Genomic DNA, 27,311 nt, shown 5'->3' with positions numbered 1-27,311 from the left:
TAACCGTGTATGATCCATTAGGTGATGCATTCCATATTATGGTATCAGAGTGAGTTCGAGAATGCAAAGGCAACTTACAAATATCAGATGTGTCTTGTGTGTTCATTATAGAAGCAATAAAGTCGCGATTCCAAGTGTTGGTTGTTGGATTGAAAAGTTGAGAGACAGTCAGATTGATGAGATTGCTTGTCGATAATGTGGTAGGCCGCAAATTCCGACGAGTGCGGATCCATGGGTCTTTCCAGACATTAATATCATTACCATCACCGATTTTCCACCTATAACCAAGAGATAACATCGGAATAGTGCTCCAAATACTCCTCCACGTAAAACTTGGACTATGACCAATAGTGGCGCCCAAAAACCCGCTTCTAGAGAAATATTTAGCTTTGAGAACTTTGGTGAGGAGAGAGGAAGAGTTTGTGAGGAGCTTCCATCCTTGCTTACCTAGCATGGCAAGATTAAAACCTTCAAAGTCGCGAAAGTTAAGACCACCGTGATCTTTACAAGCAGTCATCTTATCCCAGTTTAGCCAATTAATACTTCTACCACCACTTCAATGTATAGTGGTGTCAACTTTTTGTGTGAAATCCCTTTGAAATAACTTTTTGTGTATAATATAATTTTATTTTATACAGATTTTTTTTTAGATAAATTTATTTTATACAGATGTAAATGTAAAAAGCACAATTTGAATCGGCATAAAAATACACAATTCGATGCAAAGTGTTACTCGTGGATTGGCTATAATTGTTGTTTTCTTGCAACTTATAAATTCCATTATTTGTTTTTTGTTTTGCGTCTGACAATAAAGTTATCAAGATGAGAGGAAAAATATCTTCTTTATTCAAATTTGTTTGTACATTTCTATCCTTGATTTTTATTTGATTTTGTTGTCACGTTGTCACTATCGCTCATTTTTAAATGTTGTGGTCAATTTTAGGAAAGAAGCATCAAGAAGCAACTTATATTCCGTCCACACAAAAAAAGAAGCAACTTATTTTTGGTACACTAAGAAGCAACTTTTGTTACTATCTAATTTCTTCACCCTTTAAAAAAATAAAAAAATAAAAAAAATCTAATTTCTTCACCTGCCGTTGATCGTTTAAAAAATATATAATATTTTGAAACTTTACAATAGTTTTTTTAATATTCCTTAAAAAAAAGTAGTTTTTTTTACTATAAATAATCATACTTTTAAATATAATTTTAAAATAGTTAAAATTAGATCATACTTTATAATAAATATTTTTTTTTCATTTTTAGAATTTATTAATTTTTTTAGGATATAACTGATTAATTAGTAAACTCCACAATTCATAACATGTGCAAATTTGCACATGATAGAAAAATTCTTCAATAAATGAGTTTTTTTCTTAAAGATTCGATAAATGAGTTAACGGCTCCAAACACAAACTAACCTAATTTTTAATTCGTGTGAAGTGAACTAAAATGATAAACACAGCCTATATAATCGAAAAATACCGTCATAACATACCTAAGAATTTACCATAGTTCAAACATCACGTTGACATACTACTGATATCTTAATCTTAATTCAAAGGATTGATTGATTTTTTTCAAGGAGGTTTTATTGAAATTAATTCCTTCTATGACATTGGCAACTGCTCAATTGGGACATGGAATGAACAATTAAGGATGATTTTTCTTCATCGTTCAATATTTCTGAACACTATTTTTCTGAATTATAGACACTTGTCTGGAAAAAAATACCTTTTATACACGTTGGATTCCGAACAAATCTTAGTGTCGTGAAAAATGTCAGAAGTGAGGAGAAACTAAAGAATCGCTCTTCTACCATCTGTTTTTACTCATTTCCGCCCTACGTGAGTTAACTCACGCTGAGAAATACATCTACATGAATTAACTCACGCTGAGAATACACCTGCGTGAGTTAACTCAGGCTCCACTATTTTGCGGGAATGAGCAAAATCAGATGGGAGAAGAGCAATTACCGAGAAACTATCAAAATTACGAGTGAAGTGCCTGGCCCATTGGATCAGAAGAACTGCCCAATCCAGAATATCATGCACTAGCCCAGCCGGTTGGCCATCAGTCCCACTATGCAATTGCCAAGGAGGGGTGCGAAAAGGAACATTCAATTCCCTTCATAAACAACATTTATCATAACTAACCTATTTATTAGTTTTTCATTAAATTATATTTGATCAATTTCATCTTCCAAAATTAAAATTTCTACTAAGTATGTTGAATTATATTTGATCAATTCAATCTTCCAAAATTAAAATTTCTACTCTATTACAAGAAGACCAGAATAGTAACCCAAAACCAGAAAATACCATGAGTGGGGGCTGAGTAGAAAGCCATCTCTCAGCTTGGAAAATTATCTCAAGTGAGAGCTTTAAGACGAGAGTAATTTTGTTTTTTAATAAGCGCTTCTATGCCATGTATTCCCTCACAGAAATAATAAATGAAATTATTGTCTATTCTCTCCTTTTCTTCTTAGGTGGCACTCTTGAATATTTTAAGGTTTTGTTTGGAAATGGCAATGTTTGAGCTTACAGTGAATGATCTTATAAACTCATGTGATTAAAATACATTTGTTTGGTAACAATTTTTCTCCCAAGAATTTATAACATTTTTTACTAACTTATAATCTTTTTCGATAATCAACTTCTAATAGGGTTTGAAAATTTATTTTCTCATAATTTTGTCCTTATTAATTGATAAAAACATTAAAAACTAATTTTCATATAATTTCATATTTAACTTTTAATCCTACTGATAAATTCATCAAACATTACAAATTCAACTCCTTAATTATCCGGTATCAACTAGTTTATTTGTTATCCGATATAATATAAGATCATTCCCTATTAGTTAGCTAATAAGTCCATCACTCTTTACCAAACAAAGTCTAAACTAGAGAATCCCCTATCCAACAGTTGATGCTATCATTGGTCCCGTCCATTTCTTTTTTAAATTAAACGAAACCCATGTCACAAATTTCTCATACCTTTTAATTATTGGAGGAAATCATGTAGGCTCATTTCTAAAATGGTAAAATGTGGAGAACTTTCACATAATAATAAGTTTATGTATTGTATGCATGCATCATAGGATTAGTTTTGTAAGTTTTTCAAGACACGTGAATTGAATTTTTGAATGCAAACTAGTTACAAACCCGTGCGGGTTCAATAACGTATTCGATAAAAAAAAATCTTCGAAAGAAGAGATGTTAAAACGACAGAACATTGTGATTCATCATAAAATATGTATGGGCTGATTAAGAGATCATATAATCAGTTTATGAGATTAGGAATTGACATAATATTTAGGATGAAAACAATTGGAACCAATAAAGGAACCAATGATGTGTGAATTTACATATTATCCAAAATTATAAAAAAAATTGTTGTTGTTATAGAGTTACCAAAAAATGATTGATACTCATATTTACATCAAATGAAATCAAGCAAAGAAGTAGCATCGGTGAGTGAAGATAATCTAGTCAAGGATTAGAGTTAAGGTGATCTGTTGAAAGTGCGGATCATGAACACCAAATCTTTATTTGGAAACGACTTGAACGTGCATATTTTTAGGTGGCTTCTCTAGATCAAAAATTAACTTATCACCTACCTCTAACATATGTTCTCGGCAAAATTTGAACCATTGGCCGCCTAAGTATTTTTTGTAACTTGCTCTCTTTGCCGTTATCAAGCGACACGTATACCTTTTTGAGCTTGTTTGTCGATGAGTGTGATTGTTTTCCGTGTTCCATTTAGAAATGTCATTGATATCTCATTTGAGAAGTGCTAGGTATAAAACAAATTGCAGTGTTAATTAGAAGTTATATATATGTACATTTCTAAAGCATTTACCAAAGCAATATAAAGATTTACTGTAGGAAAAGAGCATGTTTTATTTTGTTCAAGAGATTAGGAAAAAAACTTTACAATTAACATGATACTAATTGGAACCAATGAAGGAACCAACAATGTACATATTAACGTTACATAATAGTTATGTTTATAAAAGAGATTGCAAGTTTCACAGACTAACCAAAAATGGATTTTTGCCAATATTTACACTAGACAAAATGAAAAGAACAAATGACATCCCAAAGTCAAGATAGTTTACGACTACAGTCCAAAGCGATACGTCAAAATAGTAGAAGTTCAAATAGTTCAACAACAAAGATCTACTTTGGAGCAACTCGAATTTGCAAGTTCTTCTGTGACTTTTCGAGATCAAAGATGAGCTTACCAACTTCTTCAGTCACTCGTTATCCGCAGAAATTGAACCACTGCCTACCCAAGTAATTTTTATAGCTTGCTCTATCGGCGATAATGAGGTGACAGTTATACTGTCTCTGTGTCTGGTCATCAATGAGAGTGATTGTTTTGCGCTTTCCTTTCAGAATTGTTCTTAACACCTCGTTTGGAAAATGTTAAACAGGAAAATAACTGCAATATTAGTCTAATGCATATTTACATGGATAAGATGTATGTGAATATAGTTACATATAATTTATAAAATAAAGGTAGCATAACTGATTTTAAGCTAAAGAAAATGTAGCGTGACTTCTAATTTATCTTCATATTATCTTCCTATAAAGTCCAAATAAATGTATGCATGTACATTATATGTACCCCGTTGACCAACTAACATTGTTGAAACTATGCATATCCAATTATATGTACATTGATGTCTTCAAACATTTGGTGCAACTCTCATAATACAATCCAAACTGGTTATGATTGAATTTAGTTGTTTTCCAAATAGTGATGCAGTATGTTTCCTAACACAAATTAAGCACATGAAATAAAGAATAATGCAATATGTATTTTTAATTTGTGCGTAAAAAAACTCAAAGCATGTTTGTGCATAAAAAAGCAGACATTGACTAAGTTTATAAATTCAGCAATTGGCCTAACCTGAGACAGTTTGGAAAAATCGTTGTATGAAGTACGTTGAGAAGAAGTCGAACTCTGACTTAAGTTTTAACTGAAGCTTTGACTCTGAGCTTGAGAAGTGTTAAGGTCACGACAAAAATTCAAGAAACATGGTCAAAAAATAATCAAATCGGATTGTGAAATAATAAGTTACTCTAACACTGTATTGTGAAATCATAATGCAAACTTACTAAGTCTTAAACTTCTCAACAACCGGATGATGTAGGTTGATGAGCAGCCTCGAACTTGACCAATTGTTACATATATTTGGGTTGCCATTGACTACAAAATGGAAGCAAAGAACTCAAGGTAAATAGATGGTAAATGATAAAGCTACGGAGTATTTTTCCCATAGTGTTACATCAACTATATTCCCACTACATAAGGAAAGACATCTTTCGGGTGATTATCAAACTTATACAAAATCCTATCATCTGATGCTGACAAAATAGAAAATAATACATTTTCTATTTAGCAATGTTTAGTTTTTTTGAATAAGAAAAAGATATGCATAGTTTGTTACGATATAAAGGTGCAATATATATATATATATATATATATATATATATATATATATAAAGATAGTTAAAAATTAGAAAATACTCACAACCGCAGTGTAGAAGCAACTGAATTTGGGAGGAAAAAAATTAGAAAATAGTTAAAAATAAAAAAATTGGAAAATACTCAAAATTTTTAAAAATATGAAAATTGGAAAATAGTTAAAAAAAAAATCGGTGAGGTAGCACTCAACCAAGCAATACTAAAAAAAATTATATGCATTAGCGTAACAAAAAACAGACAGACAGACATAAAATATTACTTTAAACGTTAATGTGTGTGTGTATATATTCGCGAGGTTGAAGAAAGGAAATAAAAATATTTGGTATCATTAAATGACAGCGTGAATACAAATATTTGTGAGGTTGTGATGATTAAGCAATATTGTAATTAAATATATAAGTGATAAAAAGATAATAAAATTCTTTTGAAAAAAAGATAATAAAATTAAATGGAACGGTTCAAAAAAATAAAATAAAATAAAGTTAAATGAAAAGAAAACATATTGAAATATAATATTAAAAAATAAAAGAAAAGGTTCCCAGCGTGAGTTGAAAAGAAGTGCTTGTAAATATATTGTCGAGAAGTAGTTTTTTAAAGTAGCATTCATCAACTTTTGGCCAAAGCTCATTCCATTCAATTTTATGCATTAAAAAAGTTTCATTTCTAGTAAGTACTTAATTGATATTGTGTTTGACCTAATTTCTCCTTAAAAATGTAGAGAAGTATAAAAAAAAACGGGTCAAACGGTATCTTAATCTCCCACAATGGTAGTGTAGAAGCAACTGAATTTGGGAGAAAAAATTGAAAAATAGTTAAAAATAAAAAAATTGGAAAATAGTTAAAGTTTTTAAAAATATAAAAATTTGAAAATAGTTCAAAAAAATCGGTGAGGTAGCACTCAACCAAGCAACAGTAAAAAAAATTATATGCATCAGGGTAACAAAAACACATACAGACGGACATAAAATATTACTCTAAACGTTAATGTGTGTGTAAATATTTGCAAGGTTGAAGAAAGGAAATAAAAGTATTTGGTATCATTAAATGACAGTGTGAATAAAAATATTTGTGAGGTTGTGATGATTAAAAAATATTGAAATTAAAATAATTGATAGTGTGTTTGACCTAACTTCTCCTTAAAAAGGTAGAGAAGTTGGAAAAAAGTCGGGTCAAACGATACCTCAATCTCCCACAACGGCAATGTAGAAGCAACTGAATTTGGGTGAAAAAATTGAAAAATAGTTAAAAAAAATAAAAATTGGAAAATAGTTAAAAGTTATTAAAAATATAAAAATCATAAAAGTTATTAAAAATATAAAAATTATAAAATAATTAAAAAAAATGGTGAGGGGCAAAATGGGAAATGCACCCTAAAAATGATGAGGTGGCACTAACCACACCCCATCAATAGGAAATTACAAAAATGCCCCTCCTAGGGGCAAAATGGTAAAATCCTAGGGACTTATATTTTATATATAGTAAGTAGATGAGATAGTGATAATAGCTCTTGGTATATTTTTTGGGGTCAAAAGATAGCGATAGCTCTTGTGAAGCACAAATGCTCACACCATCATGGGTCTTCTAATATGTAATTGATGATCCAAAATAATCCACAACATAGAATCTTCTTTGTTAGCTTTGTTAGATTTTGCCTCAACTTTTCCCCACTCCGGAGATGCCAATACATCATCTTCTTCTCGTAATCTTCCACCACTAATTGCATATTTGTTATGAGTCTTCCATATTATAAAAGATGACATGAACATGTATTTATAAGTGGGGTAATCTTCACATCATAAAACGGTTTTACGATATTATGTTAGATTCAACCACAATGTTCAAGATGAAATCAGAGCATCCTCCAAAATCCGTTGGACGATCTTCTTTATTATGTTTTCACTATTCGGTCACCCGCCATTTATATCTATGCACTAAATTCTTTATTAGGTTTAATAGTGTTGGACGCGAGGGATTGTGTTAATAGTCCATAATTTTTACGATAGTATCATAATCTCCTCCAAAATCCATTGAGCCACCTACTCTATTAGTTTTTGGTTATTAGATCACCTACATTTTATATTCACATCAAGCCACCGATTTTTAAGAGTTGTTTTAGATCCGGCCATAATTTTTAAGAATGTTAAAATTTACCCCATGAGTTTGACATAATCACGTTACATCATTATAAATTTTACAATAAAATGGGTGTATCTTCTACAAAATCATGTCGATTCACTATGATTTCATCATATTTACTGTGATTTCAAGCATTAAGATTACTTTTGCTCTTTATTCTACTTGTCACCGTTTCTCATTTTCCCATTCTAGGATTTAGGGATTATTTCAAAAATAATAATAGATAATAATACATATCAATTATATCAGCCTGATTCAAAATAGAATAATAGATGATGATGCAAAGTAGTACAACGTTGGAACAATGATAATAGCTTTCTGGGTTTTTAATTATTAAAGGTAAATAAAGCAATACATAGTACAGACAGAGAAAGAAGGAGACTCTGAAAAAGGAGTTTTAATTTGTAAAGATTGAAATCCTAGACGATGACTTAAATTCCTACAGAGGTAATCATAATGGAATATATAGTATGGTCAAAAAGGTATAGTTGGAGGAAACAATTAGAGTCAAAACTCACTAATTAATGTCGTTTACTTCTTTAGATTACGACTAAATGAAGCTAAATTTTGAGTATTAGCGATCGGCGCATATTAAGTTTTAGAGTCATGCTAAGAAATGATATAAGGATTTAGTTAAGAAAACAAAAAATAGAAATTTTGTATTTGTAATAACAATTTTTTTGAACTTTCAAAAAGTTGACATAAGTTAAATAAGAGAGAATTATGGAGTTTTAAAAGAGTTTATTAGACAAGTAATATTTAACCTTACAAGATTAATTAAATATTACTTGTCTAACATGTTTGATAAGTGAAGAGGACACACATCATTGAATATATCTGAAAAATGACTTTACACTAACAATGTATACTAATTAAGCTCTAAAAAAAATTGAATCAACATATTCCCTAAAATTTTGGAATATGGGGTAGTAAATTCACCAAAACAAAACATGGCTACAGCTAACCCTAACTTTTGTATGTGATTTGCACGATAGTTTGGAGTGGTGTCTATCCTAGTGCTGGTGGAACCCTTATGTGCCAAAAGTTCCAAACAAAAAATAAATGAAGAATCCATAGTGGTGTTTTATCTTGCAGCAATATATCACAAAAACGTGCCAAGCAAGCTCCATATATAGGACCAGTAGTGGAAGGGATCTTGCCAAATTATGGAAACTTCTCTAGTTTGTTGGTTACAAACTCCCTCTATGTGTCTCTCACCATCCAAGTTGAGATTGGTAGTCATGTGATATTAATGTGTTTTTAAGACTCGTACACTCAACTCAAAAATTCAAAATACAAATATGTAGCATTAGAATTTGATCTCTTATCTTAGCCTTCGTAATTCCAAAACATAAAATTACGATTAGCATCTTTATGACTTTTAGTCTCATATATAGAGTGTGAGTTAGAATTGTTCCACCTTGGATGAAAAAATTGGATATAGAACAATATATAAGTGAAGAATCATTTTTTTTTTTTGAGGGATATAAGTGAAGAATCATATATAGGTAATAGGTCCAGCCCTTGGGTCGAGCAATCCAAGGTAGCGCTTTAAGCCTCAAAATTTTGGACTGAAACAAGGTCTTAAATTTTTTTATTTGGCTATAAATATGTAACATAACAACTTAGTTATACATGTTTCTCTTGTCAGACATATACAAGCAAAATGATTGCAAGACTTGTCTCATTTATGCACCATAAAATTGATTCAATAGTAAAAACTAGTTTGTGCATGATGCAAGACTTATCTCATTTGTGCACCATAGAATTGACCATGATGTAAGATTTGTCTCATTTATGCACCATAGAATGCACAAGCGGCTGTTTGACATTTTTGGTCTCTAAATCATGTCACTATGTCACATTTTTATTTAGTGAAACAAATCCATTTTCTTACATATTGAATTGGGTGGAATTAGTCGTTGGGTTGAAACCTAATTAGAGCTTTGAAGAGGCAAGGGGGTATGCCATCCAATGTTCAACACGTATCTATAAAATCGACACCTAATTAGAAATTTGAAGTGTACAAAGCATTTGCATATTGCCAAATGTTGATAAGATTCATTCGTATAAAAGTCCCCAACATAACTAAACATTAGCAACTAATATGACCGAAATTAAGGGTACATGTTGATTAATTTTGCTAACTAAGCAATGAATGTAACAGTTAATTAAAACCACACAAGGTTGGCTTTTATGTTATCAAAAATCAAGTATTTCAACATAACATCATGTTTGGGCATGGAGAGAAATAGTGCCCCTTGGACGAATTCAACTGATACTATTTGATTTGATTCCTTTGAATCCCCTCTTTTTCAATATCTTAATCATAGATGTTTCTCATCGTGTCATGCAAACTTCTTTAACCAACGACATATGCATGCGATTTGAGGTCACTCGGGTCAGTGGATATTATTGTTTTCATATAACATTATTATTACGTACTAATAATTCGTATCAATTGACTGGATGCAGCTATTAAAATGTGTTTGGATGAGGTAATTTGAAAATTTTAAAGAATTTAAAATTCTAGGCAATTTACCTCAAAGTATTTGAATTCCCTCATAACATTACATTTCCTCAACATTACATTACATTCTCTCATCCAAACAATGGAATTCACCTCAAAGTATTTGAATTCCCTCATAACATTACATTCCCTCAAAACATTCCCCCATCCAAACACACACAGTTCAAAGAGATTGCTATAAAAAAAAAAAAAAGAGTTCAAAGAGATTAATTAATTAAGTTCATTTTAAAGGAATCTATGTTTGCTTGGAGACTTTTTTGCAATCGACTTGCAACCAAAGACAATCTCATTCGTCGACAGATCCTCCGCATCGACGATAATACGTGTGTGGGGGGTTGTGGGTCTTTGGAGACCGCATACCACCTTCTCTTTTGCTGCGACACCTTTGGCGGTGTGTAGTTCCTGGTTTTGCAGGGGCTTGGTTTATCTTTTGTTGCTTCCGCCGAGAGTCGTGACCATTTTCTTCATTTCGGGCACTTGGCTGGGTTACCTCTTTCTTCACACTCATTCCTCTAGATAATATGGCTGGCTTGTGTCTGGGTTATTTGAAAGGAACAGAATAACCGTCTTTTTCATCAGAAGGTTGCAGTACCTAACAACATAGCAGACCAGGTTAAACTGCTATCTTTTCAGTGGCTTAAGGCTAATTTGCTCACTTTTGTCTTCAGTTATCATGACCGGTGGCTACACCATTTGTCTTGTATGGATGTTAGGATGTAATCTTCTTGTTTTTGCGCTTTTTCTTTATTATTACGGTGTTCGTTGTTGATGCACCAGTGATTTAACATTGTATTTTATTTTTGGTGATTCTCTTTTGCACGTCTTGTGCGAGATGAATCACTACTGGTGATATATCTCATTTTGGTTTGTTTAAAAAAAGAATTCAGATAGATAATTTATTGATTTTTTTTACAAGCCCAACAAATATTTATTAATTAATTGATATAAGAAGTTGCCCTTGATTGTGTTAAACAAGTATCCTTATTGCACACGTTCAAGATTATACTTTACCAAAAAAACACATGTTAAGGAATAGAAATAACTGAATATATTTTGAGAGAAAAAAATTGAATATATTTTGTGTTGACAAAAAACATTTATTTTTTAAAACTTTTAAAGAAATGATTATACCATTTTCAAAACAAATTTCTTAAGACACCTTGATTTCTTAACATGTGCTCTAAAAGCACATATTAGTAATTTCCTTAATATTAAACGTCATTGGTGTCCGTCCACCTCTCTTTCTTTTCTTCAATTTTTGTTTCCAATTTCAAATTTCATCATTCTTTCTTGTTTTAAATTATTAAAATAGATTGGACAAAAAAGATTATTAATCAATTAAATTTATTCTAAAATAGATTAAAATCATATTTTGTTCTTTCATAGAAAACAAATCATAATTTGATTTTGTTCTTTCATAGAAAACAAATCATAATTTGTTCTAACTCAATATATCTCGGTCTTTGGCTCAATTATACTATTCACATGAGGTCCAAATATAAATATTTGATGTACGGTTTTTTCTGGATTACCCTCTCTTGTTTAGTGGGTATTTACCCCCTCATGATATCAATCAATCAAAATGTAATATATATTAGCAACACTAAATGTCAAATAAATGAGTCAATTTTTTCTAAAAAAAATCAATTTTAATCATAAGGTAACTTTTAATACTTTTAATTTTTATTTAATTATAGACAAGATTACATTAGAGGTCCTTTATCTTATTTGTTTGTAACACTTTGGTCATTTATCTTTATTTTTTCCGTTTAGGTCTTTTATCTCTCATAAAAGCACATATATATCCTTTTTCTCATTTTTTATTAAAAAAATACATAATTTTATTAAAAAAAATACATAATTTTATTTTTTAAAATATATTTTTATTAAAAATGAAAAAAATTAAGAAATATGATGAAGATGTTCATCATCTTCATCTTCTTCCTTTCAATCTTCATCATCTTCATTGAATCAAAAAAATTCTACACAAATATATCTCCAAATATCATGAATTAATGTTATGTTCCCTCAAATCTCCTTTTAAACACAAAAATCAAAACCCTATAGAAAAAGAGATTTAGTTTCATAAAAAAAAAGATTTAGTTATATAAATTGTTACACCGTATATTATTATTATTATTATTATTATTATTATTATTATTATTATTATTATTATTATTATTATTATTATTATTATTATTATTATTATTATTATTATTATTATTATTAGTACTACTACTACTACTACTACTTTTGCACATCAATTTTGTTGTTTCTAGAACAATCTTAACTTTCGTAAAGCCTAACTCTTCCGTCAGTGACTAAGCCTCCACCATCCGCCTTGCAACATTTGTGAAACTAAGGTTTTGATTTTTGTGTTTAAAAGAAGATTTGAGGTGAATATAACATTAATTCACGATATTTGAAGATATATTTTAGTATAATTTTTTTTTTATTTAAAAAAGATGATGAAGATTCAAAGGAAGAAGATGAAGATGATGAACATCTTCATCATATTTCTGAATTTTTTTTCATTTTTAATAAAAATATATTTTTAAAAATAAAATTATGTATTTTTTAATAAAAATGAAAAAAAAGATGTATAAGTGCTTTTAAGAGAGATAAAGGACCTAAACGGAAAAAAATAAAGATAAAGGACCAAAGTGTTACAAATAAATAAGATAAAAGACCCCTAATGGCTTAGGGGTCCTTTATTATATTTAGGTGTTCAATCTTAATTAATTTACACTACAGGACTGACTTAGAACAATTAAAATTTCACATCAAATTTCTTTCATCTGAATGTCCTTAAATTTATCAGTTACATTCATAAAATTTCTTCTTCCCATTTTGATTGTTCAATTTTGTCGTTCCAAACTGCCGCATTTTTTAATTTTCGTGAGAATCGTCGTCGTTCGTTTGATTCCAAATATCGTGAAAATTGCCGTTATTTCCAGAACCACGTCAGGTATGGTGAATTGATTTTTATTTTTGATTTGATTTTTCTTGGTTGTGAGGTAGTTATTATAACAATTGAGTAAGTCATCTGTTGTACTTTGAGGACTGCTAGCAGGTGTTACCATTGTGATGTTGTGGGAGTTTGCTAGCATTTTTTTCGGTTGCTGCTGAAATGGTTATGTCTTGAGGTTTTTGTTCTTTTGTTTGGACTTAAAGGCTTTGGCTGATAGTGAGGCAGGTCTATGCATGTTAGCAGATTTTATTAGGTTGGCTACTTAAATAAAAAAATAAGTCACGATACCTGACGCGGTTCAAGAAACAACGACAATTCTCACTATAATTGGAAACTGCGGCAGTTTGGAACGACAAAATTAAACAATCAAAATGGGAAGAAGAATGAAAAAGAAACAAGAATTGATCAATAGGGAAGAATAAAGAAGAAATTTGAATGAAGGAGATGTTTTTATTCTCACGTTCGGGGTTCTGGAATGGAAGAAATTTTATGAATGTAAGTGATGAATTTAAGGACATCCATATGAAAGAAATTTGATGTAAAATTTTATTTGTTATAAGTCTTGTAGTGTAAATTAATTAAGATTGTACACCTTAATATAATTGAATAAAAATTAAAAGTATTAAAAGTTACCTTATGATTAAGACTAACTCTCTTATTTTTAGAAAAAATTGATTCATTTATTTGGCATTTAATGTTGCCTATGTATATTACATTTTAAAAACACTAACAACTCAAGATTCTTATTCCTGTCCTACCTGACACTAATTTTTGTTCCCGCCCTACCTGACTACTAATTTTTTGTTAGTAGACTTTTTTTTTTGAAGAAGCTTGTCGTTGGAGGGAATCGAACATGAGACCTCGAGGAGGAACACACTCCCACATCCCAAACCAATACCATCAGGACCTAATAACAATTGTGATTCTAGAATGTACACATATAATATAAGTGAATAAGTTGAGGTTCAAACTTCAGTCACAACATTCAACTTAACAATTTTAATATTTCAGTTAGTTGAACTAGGATTAAGTGACACTAATTTTAGTATAATAGGTTATAGTGAATCAAATCTGTGACATATTGTATATCTCTTATATCAACTTAAAAATTAAACAAAAATTCTATAAAAACAAAAATATATATTCATTTTTGTAACATCCCAGACTGCTTTCAGGATTGCCGACTAACCCCACAAACAAACACGAGTCTTTTCAGCATGCTTTGTCCTCACTCGCATGCTAGTACTACTCCAAGCCAAGCACGCTTAACGGTGGAGTTCTTATGGAATGGGCTACCGAAAAGAAGATGCATCTTGTTGATATGGGTAGTACCTAACAATTCTTATAAGCCTTCCTTCAACCATGTAGTCCCATACCTACACGGCCTCCGGATCCCTCTCATTCTGATGTGATTCGGTTCCTTTTATTAACGTGGGGTCATCCTTACGGATAGTGCCCGTTCCAACTGGCGGAAACCTTTCGTATCCAACTGGCGGGATATCGAAAGCCACGTCGTGTCGTGGGTGTTACAATTTTCCTAATTCTCACTTATCTTCCCTTCATGCTTCATTTTATTTTCTAAAAGTTTTCCTCCTTCTCTTACATATTGATCCAAGAAACAAACATAGACAAAGTTATCTTCTTTTCATAATTGTCCAAAGGTGATACAATTCAAAATGACAGTACTAGTAATACTGTAATAGTCAACCAACCGTAGCAACAAACAGGAGAGTGAGTGTTTGTTTCCTGAAAAGCAAAATGTGTTCTAGAGGAGACCAAAATTCAGAGGTAACAAGCTTGAACAGTGGGAGAGGAATCGTCCTAGATGTTGGTGTGGTGTGTGTGTGTGTGGGTGGATCTTTTGAAGATTCTCTCGTGCACAATAAACATATAGATGTCAGCATCCACAGTGTACTTATGCAACCCAAAAGATGGAAAACTCGTGGAAAATGCAATTAACACAACATCCTGGGCATAGTTTTTGGTCTTTATTATAGGATTTAATTAGTATGCACATGAATTATTATTATTTTTGTCCTTCAAAATAATTTTTTTTAGGGAGTGCACATGAATTACTTAGGCAAACTCATGAGAAAATCTCTACCCAAAGCAAATTCTTGTACATTTTTATATGTAAAAAAGTTTAAGTGAGTTAGTTTTCGAGACTATATTGTGGTTGAAGCAAACATCAAAGTTCATACAACGTTAATAAAATTATTTATAAACTATCTCACAGTGAATTCATATCCTTATATTTGTTGAGTTGTAGCTTTTTTTTTTTTTTGACGGAATTGTTGAGTTGTAGCTTCGTTCTTATACATAAGACTATTTTGATAAAATTAAATACAATAATTTAAAAAAAATATTTTTGTATTAAATTTGTCGACACTTTACACTCTTTTTTCAAAATTATCCTTCAATTATTATCGGATACAATCAAAGAGAAACTGAATTACGAGATCTTTGGCTCTTTTGCAAATATTGCGAATGAAAGACTCTTCCATTTAATGAAAAATCAACTGCATCTATAGAGTTTGTGGTTGTTCTTCGTATAAACCTAAACATATTGAGCCTCAACAAAATATGCCTAATGTAGATGATGTGAGCTTCACAACCATGTTTATGTATTCAATTTCCATTGATTCTATGGTTAATTTAAATTCAAATGTCAATGTTATTTATGATATGACAATCTTCGACAAGCTTTTCTCCTAAAAAAAAATCGTTTTGTTGCTTAAAAAACTTAAGCGAAAGTACTAACGATGATTAAAATTTCATTATCACGAGAACACCTTAAAAATTATGCTTAAAAATTCATTATGATAACATGCAATTATTTTGACAGAATGATAACATACCAATAACGATGCTTAATTGAGTCAAAAAAATTAATAACGATGCTTAAAATTAATGGTGATATTACACAACTAATTTTCTTTTGAATAAAGATAAAATACCAATAATAATACTAAAAAAAAATGTTTGTTTGAGGTTTGTTAATGATTCTTTTTAAGATGATGTGTATAACTGGGTGTTCCCAAAACTGATGTGTTGTGATATGGATTTAGTTGCTTCCATACATAACGAAGGATCTCATCAAGTGATCCTTGAATCAAAAAGTGATGAAAGAAATGGGAGAGAAGAAAATAAATAAATGAAATAGGTTGAGAAGATGTAAAAGAGACCACAACCATAGCTGATTGATAAGTCAAAGTAGAATCGCTACAATGGTAAGAAAGTTATTAATAAAATTCAATTAGGGTTCCAATTCAAGAATCAAGAGGAGACATTACCACTCACCATTTTCATACATAGATAATTCTAATCATTCAACTTGTAAAATGAGAGTTTTTTTTAAGTAGGTTTAATGGTTAGAATTTTTTTTTTTGTTAAATAGCCTAATCATTAGAAATTTCTCTTTTAAGGTGAATAAGTGGGTGTCCGATGATTTGGACCCGATCCTTTACATATATTATACAATATTCTATCAACTAAGTTAAACTCTGGACTTTAAAACAAAGTCTTACGATAGTATTTAAAGAAGGATCTCAAATCCCTAAAACTAGGTCATAAGACCAATTATCTAAGCCCATATTAGACTTACATCAATTAATTAAAACTAGACCATCGACGTGTGCTCCGCACGGTTTAATACGAGCTAATACATACGCAAATAAGTTAGACATTATATAGTACGTTTATATATGAATAGGTTTTGATCACATCGCCCATATGAATTCCTCTTAACCATCAGCCCTTATTTTTTTATCACATGTGCCATTAATGTAAGGTTTTGATTATTCACCATCAAATATGAAGCAATTTGTACCTTTTTTGCTATACTACGTGTAAATGCAGTCTGCTATATGGTATGTGTTTTTTCTTTCTGCCAGCACATTGGTCTTAAAAATATGCCTAGCTTCTTGATCTACATGAAAGATTCTCTAAAAATATTTTTAAAGTCTTAACTTGAAATTTTTCTTGTTTTCCTCCATGTTAGCTTATTTTTGTCCTCGTCATGTTGTGACCGTGTCCATTCTAAAACCTTCTCACCTAACCTAAATGGTGTATTTTTGGCTTTGCTAACTTTAAAACATTGATAGTTGTCAGCACATTGTAAAGAACCAAATATCAAAATATGTGTTAGAAGTACTATATTCAATTTATCAAAATATTTTTTTTATTATTAAAAATGGTAATGGTAATTTTAATCCAAAATATTTTTTTAATTCCAGTGTCATAAAGGTAAGTAAGCAAAATACTTTTAATTTTTTGGAAAGAGGATCAAAAAGTGTGAGATGTTTAGAACAGTATGCTTTTTTTTCTTTTAAATTTAAGAATGATGATGGTTGCATTTTAGGGGAGGCATCATGTCTCTTAAAAGTAAGGAGGTTCATTTCAGAAGCCAACAACCCGCACATTGTGCTAACTTTGGTAGTGGGAACCTAAGTGCAAACACTTCTTATCAAATATATATATCTATAGCTACTGAAAGTGACCTTAGATTTTTCTGCTCAATTAACTAGTAACTATTTCATTTTTTTAGAGAAGTAACTGTTTCATTGATTATCACTCTTAATTAACAACTAATAAAAAAGAAAGCACGTATATCTTTTTGACAAAAATAAAGCACGTAGTGTTTATTAAAAGGTAAAAGGAAAACGAATCCCGGCATTGGCAGCAGGCTGCTACTTTTCCTTTTCTATAATCTATAATAAGTGCAAGCATTCACATTATCACCTTTTACAAAGATGGTAAAAAAAAATAGTAACAAACAAGAGTCTTAGAAATCGTTGTTGGGTATAAGGTAATCATGTAAAATTGGCTTGTGAAGTGATGATTGACCCCTCTTATAAACACATGTTTAGACTATATTTTATTCGATGTGAGACTTTTAACTCATTCGCTCACGCATATCATTTTTGGGCTTGGTGTGTGGATATAAATGATGTGTGACTCGATAGCGGAAATTTAATAGCAGATGACCTAATAGAACTTAGAGGAGGCTCTGATATCATCTAATAAATGTCCAGACCATCTTTTAAAGAAAAGACACTCCTCATATTACAATCCGATTTTGTAAGTATGAGTTAGACCCAAATTTCAAAACCTAGTTTTTTTTTTTTTTTTTTTTTTGCGTTTTGTTTTGTTTTCGGGATGCCTCCTAGCATCTCAAAAAGTGGTATTGCCAAGTAAGGATCCTCTCCATTTGTTTAAAATAAATGGAGAATGTCATTTTTAGTGAGGTAAGTGCAAAAAGTTGATAGTGAGTTCTATCATTAAGTGGGTCCCACCACTATTAATTATTTATGTTTTTTTTAAATTCTTTGTTTCTGTATCTCTCAAAATGAGAGAAATGAATATAGTACTAAATGGAGAGGATCCTAACTCGATATTGACATGGGTGGGGCAAGGAGGTGTGACTAGGGCTGAAAATGAGTCGAGTCGAGTCGAACCTGTCTGAGCTCGACTCGACTCGATAAGAATTGGTTCAGCTCGAAACTCGACTCGAGTTCAAAACGAACCTTTTTTTTAGCTCGAGTTCGGCTCGTTTAAAGTTCACGAACAGTTCGGTTTGGCTCGTTAGGTTCAACTCGTTTACTTGAATTGTATATTTCACAAACTTTTTATTGTCAAAAATATGTCTTTGACATATTTAAAAAAAAAAACAAAGTATAACTTTAGTAAAACTATGAAGCGTACATTACTACTGTATGAAGCGTACATTACTACTGTAGCACAATCCATGTACTACATGTATAGCTTTTACATTATAACTGAGACGCACTTCTCTTGTGTGTGTGTCTATATATATATATATATACTCCACTCTCTGATATTTTGAAAACTCCCCGATGTGGGACTATTAGCTTCTACATTATAGTGCACATGTTTGTTTAAAAGCTTTGCATAAGCTATTAGCTTCTTTTTTTCCTCTCTCTATTATTATAATGTTCGTTAATTTTTCATCAAATTTCTAATAATTCTTATGAAAAAGTACATAATTATTAGAAGCAGCTTGTAATAAATTACATATCATATAAACACACATACATATAGATATATATTTTTGAGAGAAAACACACACACACACATTTATATATATATATACATATATATATATAGGGGTTTGCTACAATAGACCCACCTCTTTTTGTGAAGGTCTATTTTAGCATCATGCACCTTTTCATTTGGACCAAAAACCCATTATTTTGCTTTTTGAAACAATAAAAACTAAAATGATAAAATTGTAATTTAGGTCTTGTGATTAATGTTTCTTATTTTATGTGTCTTTTTCTTCTACGTATTCTCTCTTTCTCATTGATTCTCTCTCTCTATGTTCCCTTTTCCATTCTTCTTCCATGTTCTTTTCTTCAACAATTTCTATCAACAATTCCAGGTAACTAAAGCTCCTTTTATGCAACATCAACGAGGTCAACACTTAAAAGTTAAAACAATATCTTCATTCTTAAAAAATGTACCCTTTACACATGTTTGTCCCAAATCTAGAGTGAAAATTGAAAAATCAAATTAACCCACAAACAGTTTTAAATCAATAATAATAAACTGTCAATTTGTTCTTATATATCAATTGAAAAAATCTACCATTTACATATGTTTATCCATTTGTGCTTGAATTTGTTCTTTGCCATAATTACAATAAGACTCTTCGGCCAGCATTTCCTTCTCTAATCTATCAATCTTCTCACTTAAGCATATTACAAGAACAAAAGTCATAAGAGTGGATTTAAACTTGATTTTCGTCAACTAAAAATGGAGGAATTGGAGTTATTTTGTTGAAGAAAGGAACACGGCAGCAATCAAAGGGAGAGAGAAAAAGATAATCAATGGGAGAGAGAAAGACATGACACCCCCACAATTAATCACAAGACCTAAATTACAATTGTATCCTTTAGTTTTTATTGTTTCAATAAGAAAAAAATGGGTTTTTGGTCCAAATGAAAAGGTGCATGATGCTAAAATGGACCTTCACAAAAAGAGGTGGGTCTATTGTAGCAAACCCCTATATTATATATATTTGCCAACTGTCGGTAATCCTACAAGATTGTTGTTTTGGAATCTGACAATTGATAGGACTTGCATAAGATTATATGGGTTGTCGATTACTCGATTTTCTTTTTTCCTTCAAGACACCATCATGTAGAATTTGTAAATTGAATCCTTGTATGAATCTTATGACGAGAGAGAATGGTAGGTTGGGTTTGTATGATTTGTGCGCCTTTGATATTGCTCTATTAGGTAAACGATGTTCGAGGTTGAAATTGGATCAGATTTTTTTGATTTAAGGTGTTGTTGAAGAAATATGGTTCCATTTTCAAGGAGTCGAGGGATGGGATTGTTAGAGATTCATCATGGTAGAAGGATAATTAATTAGTTCTTGAAGGTGGAGGGTTATGTCAAGTTAACTAGTGTGATGATAATTTTGTTGTGGCGGTTGAAGATGGCAGAGATACTTCTTTTTCGCGGGGATGTGGATTAGGGTGTGCTGATGGGGTAGAGATTCAATAGATTATTTAATTTGGCTATGGATAAAAATATGTTGGGTTAATTATGTTTCTAGTCCCTATAAAATAGCGACCTTGTAAGTTTAGTCCCTACTTAATTTTAATAGCATTTTTAGTCCCTATAAAAAAAAATTTACTTATAATTTTAGTCCCTGCTAAAACAAAGTTTGATTAATTATCCTTAAACTCTTAAATTTTTGAACGATTTTTTTGAGACAAGATTAGAACACTATGAAAGGTTCGTTTACTAAAATTTAGAATTTTCTGACATGAAATGAATTAAATATGAATTTTTTAAAACGACAAAAGTTAAAGATAAAAAGTAATAAAATCTAGATGTAGAAATCAAATTTTGCGATAATTTTTTGCGGACGAACTTTTAGTAATGTTCTAAACATGTCTGCAAAAAATTGTTCAAAAATTTAAAAGTTTAAGCATAAATTAAACAAATTTGAATTGAGTAGGGACTAATACTCAGTGCAGAAAAACAAAATTAGGGACTAAAAATGCTATTAAAATTAAGTAGGGACTAAACTTACAAGGTCGCTATTTTATAGGGACTAGAAACATAATTAACCCAAATATGTTTATTGTTGATACATTCAAGAATTAGTGCGAGGTTAAATTTTTTTTTTTGAGGGATAGTGTGAAGTTAATGGAAGGGGTCTTAGAGGGGAAATCTTTTTTAAGTGGAAATTCGAGCTAGTTTTTGTGTGTATTTCCTTGTTCGATAACTCTTTTGTGCGTGACAGTGTATTATGTATCGGACAAATGAGTGTGATTCCCATACAAGATTTTTTTTTTTGGGTCAAATAGTCTAGCGGTGATAGTTTAAAGGTGAATAAGTGGGGTGTTCGGAGTTCGAACTCCGACCCCTGCATATAATATTCATCTTCTCCTACCAAGTGAGTTAAGTTTATGGGGACCAAGATTTTAATTAGTACCATATCATAATTCTTATGATTCTATGTATTGTGAGATTATTTGGAATAAGAAGGTGGCTTTGAAGATGTGTCTTTTTGCATGGAGAATTTTTAATAACATTCTAAACTTGAGAATTCTTAATTTTTAAAATTTGGTTCAATATTCATTTATCGTACGATGTTGAGTAAATAATATTTGTGATAAATTCCTTTCAAAAGGAAATATAAAAATCTCTTTGAAACATAGTACATAAGAAAAACAAAATTCTTTGAAAGCCTAACAGGATATTTTTTGGCACACACGAGTGGTACTGGTGGTGGTGGATTGGATACCCCATGCATTCTCAACTGTCACCCTTGTTAAAGCCTAAACATAACATGTACAATGGTTTATAACCTTCAACACCCTTCAACACCCACTTTTTCAATTTTTAATACTCCACATCATCTTCTCTCTCTTAATTCAACACTCATTCAACTTTTAACCTCTCCAATGGTTTTTCATTCAACACCCTACCCCACAACTTTTTATTTATTCCTTATTCTTATTTAACTTTTTGCTTTTATAATTACATAAAATTATAATTATCGATTATAATTAAATTTAAATAATACAATTAAAAAATTATTTTTTAGTTTTTTTGGATAAACACAATTTTGTAAAACTTGGTTTTTGTTTCTATGTCCAAATCAAATGATCCAAGAGAATGAAAAGCTAATAATAAGAATAAGAGAGTGAAAAACTTGATTTTTGTTTCTATGTCCAAATCAAATGATCCAAGTCTCTATGTGTAGAGAAAAAAAAATCACGAATTTTAGTAAAAAAAATAAAAAATAAAAAATTTATTTGCAACGAAATAATTGAGTCCAAAGCATTAAGAAGATAAAAATTCGAAATAGCCAATCCTGATGCACCACTTGTCCCTCCTTCCCCCACAATTTTTTTCTCTCTCTGCATGCAATGAAGCCTGACGCGCCCTGTCTGCTTGTGTTAGGCACTCGCTCGTTTTCAGCAATTAAAACACTCACGCGTGGCACTGCGGGACCAGTTTAAACATGTTGAAAGCTTTCATCTACTCTCTCCTCCACTTCATCTTCAACAGGGATACTCCAATGGTTTCAATAGCTTAAAATTGCCATTCAATAGGCCATTGGAGATGGTCTAACCTCAACCATTGGTCCCCCTAATTGATGTTGACTAGCAAGTAGCCACTAGCCCACTATACTCTCTTCTTTTTCCAAATCAAAAACTACATTATTAAGATCAAGTATATATGATAGAGTAATGATATTTTGACATCCATTTGATGACAACTTTGTTGACAACCTTGTTTTTCTCACTTCTTATTGGTCAAAAACAATGGAGAGAGAAAAAGGAAGAGAGAGGATAACAACATCATGTGAGTATGAGAGAGAAAGTTGTCCAAAAGTTGTTAAAAAGTGGTTGTCAAAATATCATTTCTCTATAGTATATGACTATGTGTACTCATGAATATGATGAGTAGATGACCTTGTACTAGTATGTATCTTCTTTAAGATTGATAAACAAACGAGAATAACAATTACCTAATCCTAATATAATTAGCTAGTGTGGGCACTAAATTGGAGATGGATCTAAGGTCATGTCAATGGAGAAATCCGGATTGTATTTGCGGTAAAGCAATCAAGATATTTATGGTTGTTCAATTGAAACTGGACGATTTTGAATTTAAAGCAGTTTTTTTTTTAATCTAAAATATAAGCTTTAAATTTGGACAATGTGATCTCCATTGGGCGACAAAAAAAATGCATCTCTCAACCCAAGAATTGCATACAGTTTTGACTTTGACGGCATGCAATCCAAATCCTTACTTTGACGGCATGCAATCCTTACTGGAGTAGTTATGTTAAGCATAAAACTTAAGTTTCATAAGATAGTTGTGATAATCAGTCATGTGTAAATATTTAGAAGGATGTAGATAGATTTATTATGGTCATTGGTTGATTTATTAGAATATGAATATTTATTTTATGTTTAGCTTGTATAATTAGATAATTGTTTTTTTGACCGAAACAAAGTTAACTATTATCATTAATCATCTAATGTTCAATACAAGAAGGATAAGAATAAAAAATACGGTGACTAGCCCAAGAACAGGCCGCCCTAGCTAAACTATGAGCAACCATGTTCTTGTCTCCTAACAAACTTCACCTCGAAGTTGGAATGTAAAGATAACTGATAAATAATACTAGAAACAATAGCATTGAATTCCGAATCACCCTTGCACGGAGACGATAGAGCTTGCACTAGAGAAGATGAGTCGGACTCGAAGACAACCCGGTCCCATCTGTTCGCATCAGCAAAGTGAAGAGCCTCGAGTAAGGCTACTGCCTCCCCCTCCAAAACTGTCATATTTGCCCGCTGCCATTTTGTTTGAGCCCGAATAAATTGCCCGCGGGAGTCTCTAACACAACACGCAAAAGATGTAATATGGTTACGGTCATGGAACGCAGCATCCACATTGCACTTCAACCATGTCTCGCGTGGTTTCTCCCAAACTGAGCTGTTACCTTGCACTCTATTCTGTCTGTGTTGCACAACCGGTTGTGGGGGATGTTTATGAACCTCCTGCCATTGCTGCCATGCATCTAGTGCCGTCCTCCCAATGCTTGTTGAAGTATGATGAGCGGCATTCCAAATGACATCATTACGTGCAGCCCAAATTTGCCAAAGAAGTGAAGCCACCCGACCAGCAATGTCTCAGCTTTCGGAACGACATATATCAAAAACAAAATTGGCCAAACTGCTCACAGTTCCAACTCGCGGTTGCGGCACAGTCGAAAGGCCTGCCCAATACCAACTTTCACGCGCCATCGTACAACCCACAAAAGCATGCCAATCATCCTCAACATCTGTATCACACCAGGGACATATCACCTCACATTATACATGCCGTGATTGCAGTCGGAGACGCGTCGGAACACACCCTCTGCAAATCCTCCATAACAAATTACGTGTTTTGTGAGGGGAATTCACATTCCAAATTCTATTCCACTCTCCTTCAACATGGAACCGATCAGTATGTAACAACTCCATCATAGCAAGTTTATAACCAGTCTTAACAGTATACCTCCCGTTACGTTCCATCATCCACACTATTTTATCATTCTGAACTTCTGCAAAAAGTGGTGTGTCGAGAATAGCTTGCACCATATCATCTGGAAACAGAGATTCAAGTTTATCAATATCCCAAACTCGTTCCTCGTCAACTATCAAATCAGACACACGCAAACTATGCACAACCTGACTTTGTGGGGATTGAATCCAGCTACCATGACCACCTCGAACCCATGGATCATTCATCACGCTGACCTGCTGCCCATTTCCAATTGTCCACCTGCATCCATATAAAAGTAAGTGACGCGAGATCCAAATACTCCGCCAAGCAAAGCTCGGGTTGTGTCCGAGTTTAGCACCCAAAAACGAGGAACGTGGAAAGTACCTCGATTTAAAGACTCTAGCAACCAGAGATTCAGGTTTAGACAGAAGGCTCCATCCTTGCTTAGCTACCATAGCGAGATTAAAAGCTTTGAAATTCCGAAACCCCATTCCACCAAATTCTTTGGGGCATGCCACACGTTCCCATGCCATCCATTTAATTCCTCGGTTGTTACTCCTTCCTCCCCACCAAAACGCATTGATCATCTTTTCAATATCATCTATAATTGAATTCGGCAAAAGATAAATATTCATTATGTATGAAGGAATAGATTGTAACACAGATTTGATCATAACTTCCTTTCCCGCCTTCGATAATGCGTGTCCCCTCCATGCATTTATTCATTTCCAAATACGATCCTTGATAAAAGAAAAAACAGACCTCTTATCTCTACCAATCATCGAAGGTAACCCCAAATACTTTCCGGTACCCATCACATGTCGGACACCAATAATGTTTGAAAAATTCTTCTGCGCAGCCTCACTCATATTACGACTGAAAAACACCTCAGACTTTGATAAGTTAATTTCTTGTCCAGATGCTACCTCATAAGTTTTAAGAATAGTGAGTAAACGTTGTGCTTCCACCACATTGGCCCTGCAAAACAAGAAACAATCGTCTGCAAACAACAGATGGGACACCACTGGTGCGCCGCGACATACTTGTACCCCATGGATATCACCTCTATTAATAGCCTTATGTATTAGAGTCGAGAGGCCCTCAGCCACCAATATGAATAAATATGGTGATAACGGGTCACCTAGGCGCAACCCTCGGCCGGGTACAATAGGCCCCACCCTGTCAAAGTTCATAAGCACCGAATAAGTAACAGAACTAACACACAACATCATCCATTGGACCCATTTCTCACTGAACCCCATTCGCGTAAGCACACCACGAAGAAACCCCCAATCCACTCTATCATAAGCCTTGCTAATATCAATCTTGAGAGCCAATTCCCCTCTCCATCCCTTCGTCTTCCTCTTCATTGAGTGGATTATCTCGGTAGCAATTAACGCGTTGTCCAATATAGAGCGGCCCTCAACAAACGCTGACTGCTCCTCTGACACACATTTATCTAAACATCGTTTCAGATAAATGTGAGGATAGACACCACATCTTTATCCCGAAACCTTAAAAAGCTAAGTATATGAGTTGTTTCATGTATATGTTGTTCAACATCAACTCTTCCATAAATTATTGAACTTTAACTAACACTTGACACAACAGAACAATCATTTGATTATTCCCATCCATAAGAACACTAGTTTGAAGGTACATGTGAGCATGGTTCAACTTGCTGGGGAGCGTGAGTTATTCCTGGTGCTAGATCAAGTGTTGTGAAAGTGCCTCAAAATTGAAGAAATTGGAATTTTGGAAGCAAAAAATTGGTGGCCGATTTTCAGAGCACGTTGGCCGATTTTCAACTCTAGTTTTTTGTCTGTTGGTTCGGCAAAAATCGGTGGCCAATTTGGAGCATTCGGTGGCCGATTTTGACAGCAGAAAATAAAACAGAAACGTATTTTCGGGTCTAGATTTGTTCCAGTTTTATTGAGGATTATTTTACTATAAATATAGACATTGTATCAGTGTAAACCTTGAGATAGAGGGGGGTGAAACAAGGGTTTAGAAAGGCAACAACAAAACTAGGGTTTGTGTAGAGTTTGTCTCTTTGGAACAAACAGTAGGGTTTGAGGGTTGATTCACCTTAGGAAACACTATTAGGATTGAGTCTCTTGGTTACAGGAAGAGATTGGGACTTTGTGTAGAGTTAGGCGGGAGACTTATTCTTGTAACTCATTGACATCTCTTTTGTAACGTTACTCATCATATAGTGAAACAGAGGGTTGTTCTCTCCCCCAGACTAGGTCAATTTGGACCGAACTGGGTCAACAAATTCTTTTGTGTTCTCTCTTCTTTCCTCTCGCTGTTTTCTACTTTTGGCTTGTGTTTATAATTGTTCCATACACTTTGATTTTGGTTGCTTGATTACCACTTGCTCCACACATCAAGTTTGTTATTGGTGTGTTTTCTCATCGAATTAGCAACATCAAGGACATGGAATGGACTCATACTTAAGGGAGAGATTCTTTGGTGTAGCAAGTGTGCGTTAAAAGTTCCACATTACTTAAAAAAGTGAAGGTTGAGCCACATATAAGTGAGAAAGTCTATAAATAATAAATGAATGTCTTAAGATTTTTCGCTAAGATGTGGTGTCCAACTCACTTGTATAATGCCCTTACCTTAA

At 32.4% G+C, this 27,311-nt stretch overlaps 1 protein-coding gene across 1 annotated transcript; it reads right to left on the bottom strand.

Moving 5' to 3' along the window:
* Positions 1 to 1,889: 1,889 nt before the first annotated feature.
* On the bottom strand, positions 1,890 to 26,052 carry LOC146951805 (uncharacterized). The gene is made up of 7 exons (XM_085739820.1): positions 25,419 to 26,052; positions 25,067 to 25,283; positions 24,579 to 24,961; positions 24,426 to 24,476; positions 23,814 to 24,323; positions 23,399 to 23,456; positions 1,890 to 2,127 (listed from the first exon to the last, which is right to left on the bottom strand). The coding sequence occupies exons 1-7, from the start codon at positions 26,050 to 26,052 to the stop codon at positions 1,890 to 1,892; spliced, it is 2,091 nt and encodes a 696-aa protein (XP_085595946.1).
* Positions 26,053 to 27,311: the final 1,259 nt, after the last annotated feature.

The sequence above is a fragment of the Medicago sativa genome, chromosome 1 (genome assembly GCF_051527215.1).
Source record: "Medicago sativa cultivar Bolivia chromosome 1, Bolivia_mono, whole genome shotgun sequence".
Lineage (NCBI taxonomy): Eukaryota > Viridiplantae > Streptophyta > Magnoliopsida > Fabales > Fabaceae > Medicago > Medicago sativa.
The sequence above is the reverse complement of the archived record's forward strand: the minus strand, read 5'-3'. Positions and strand labels throughout refer to the sequence as shown.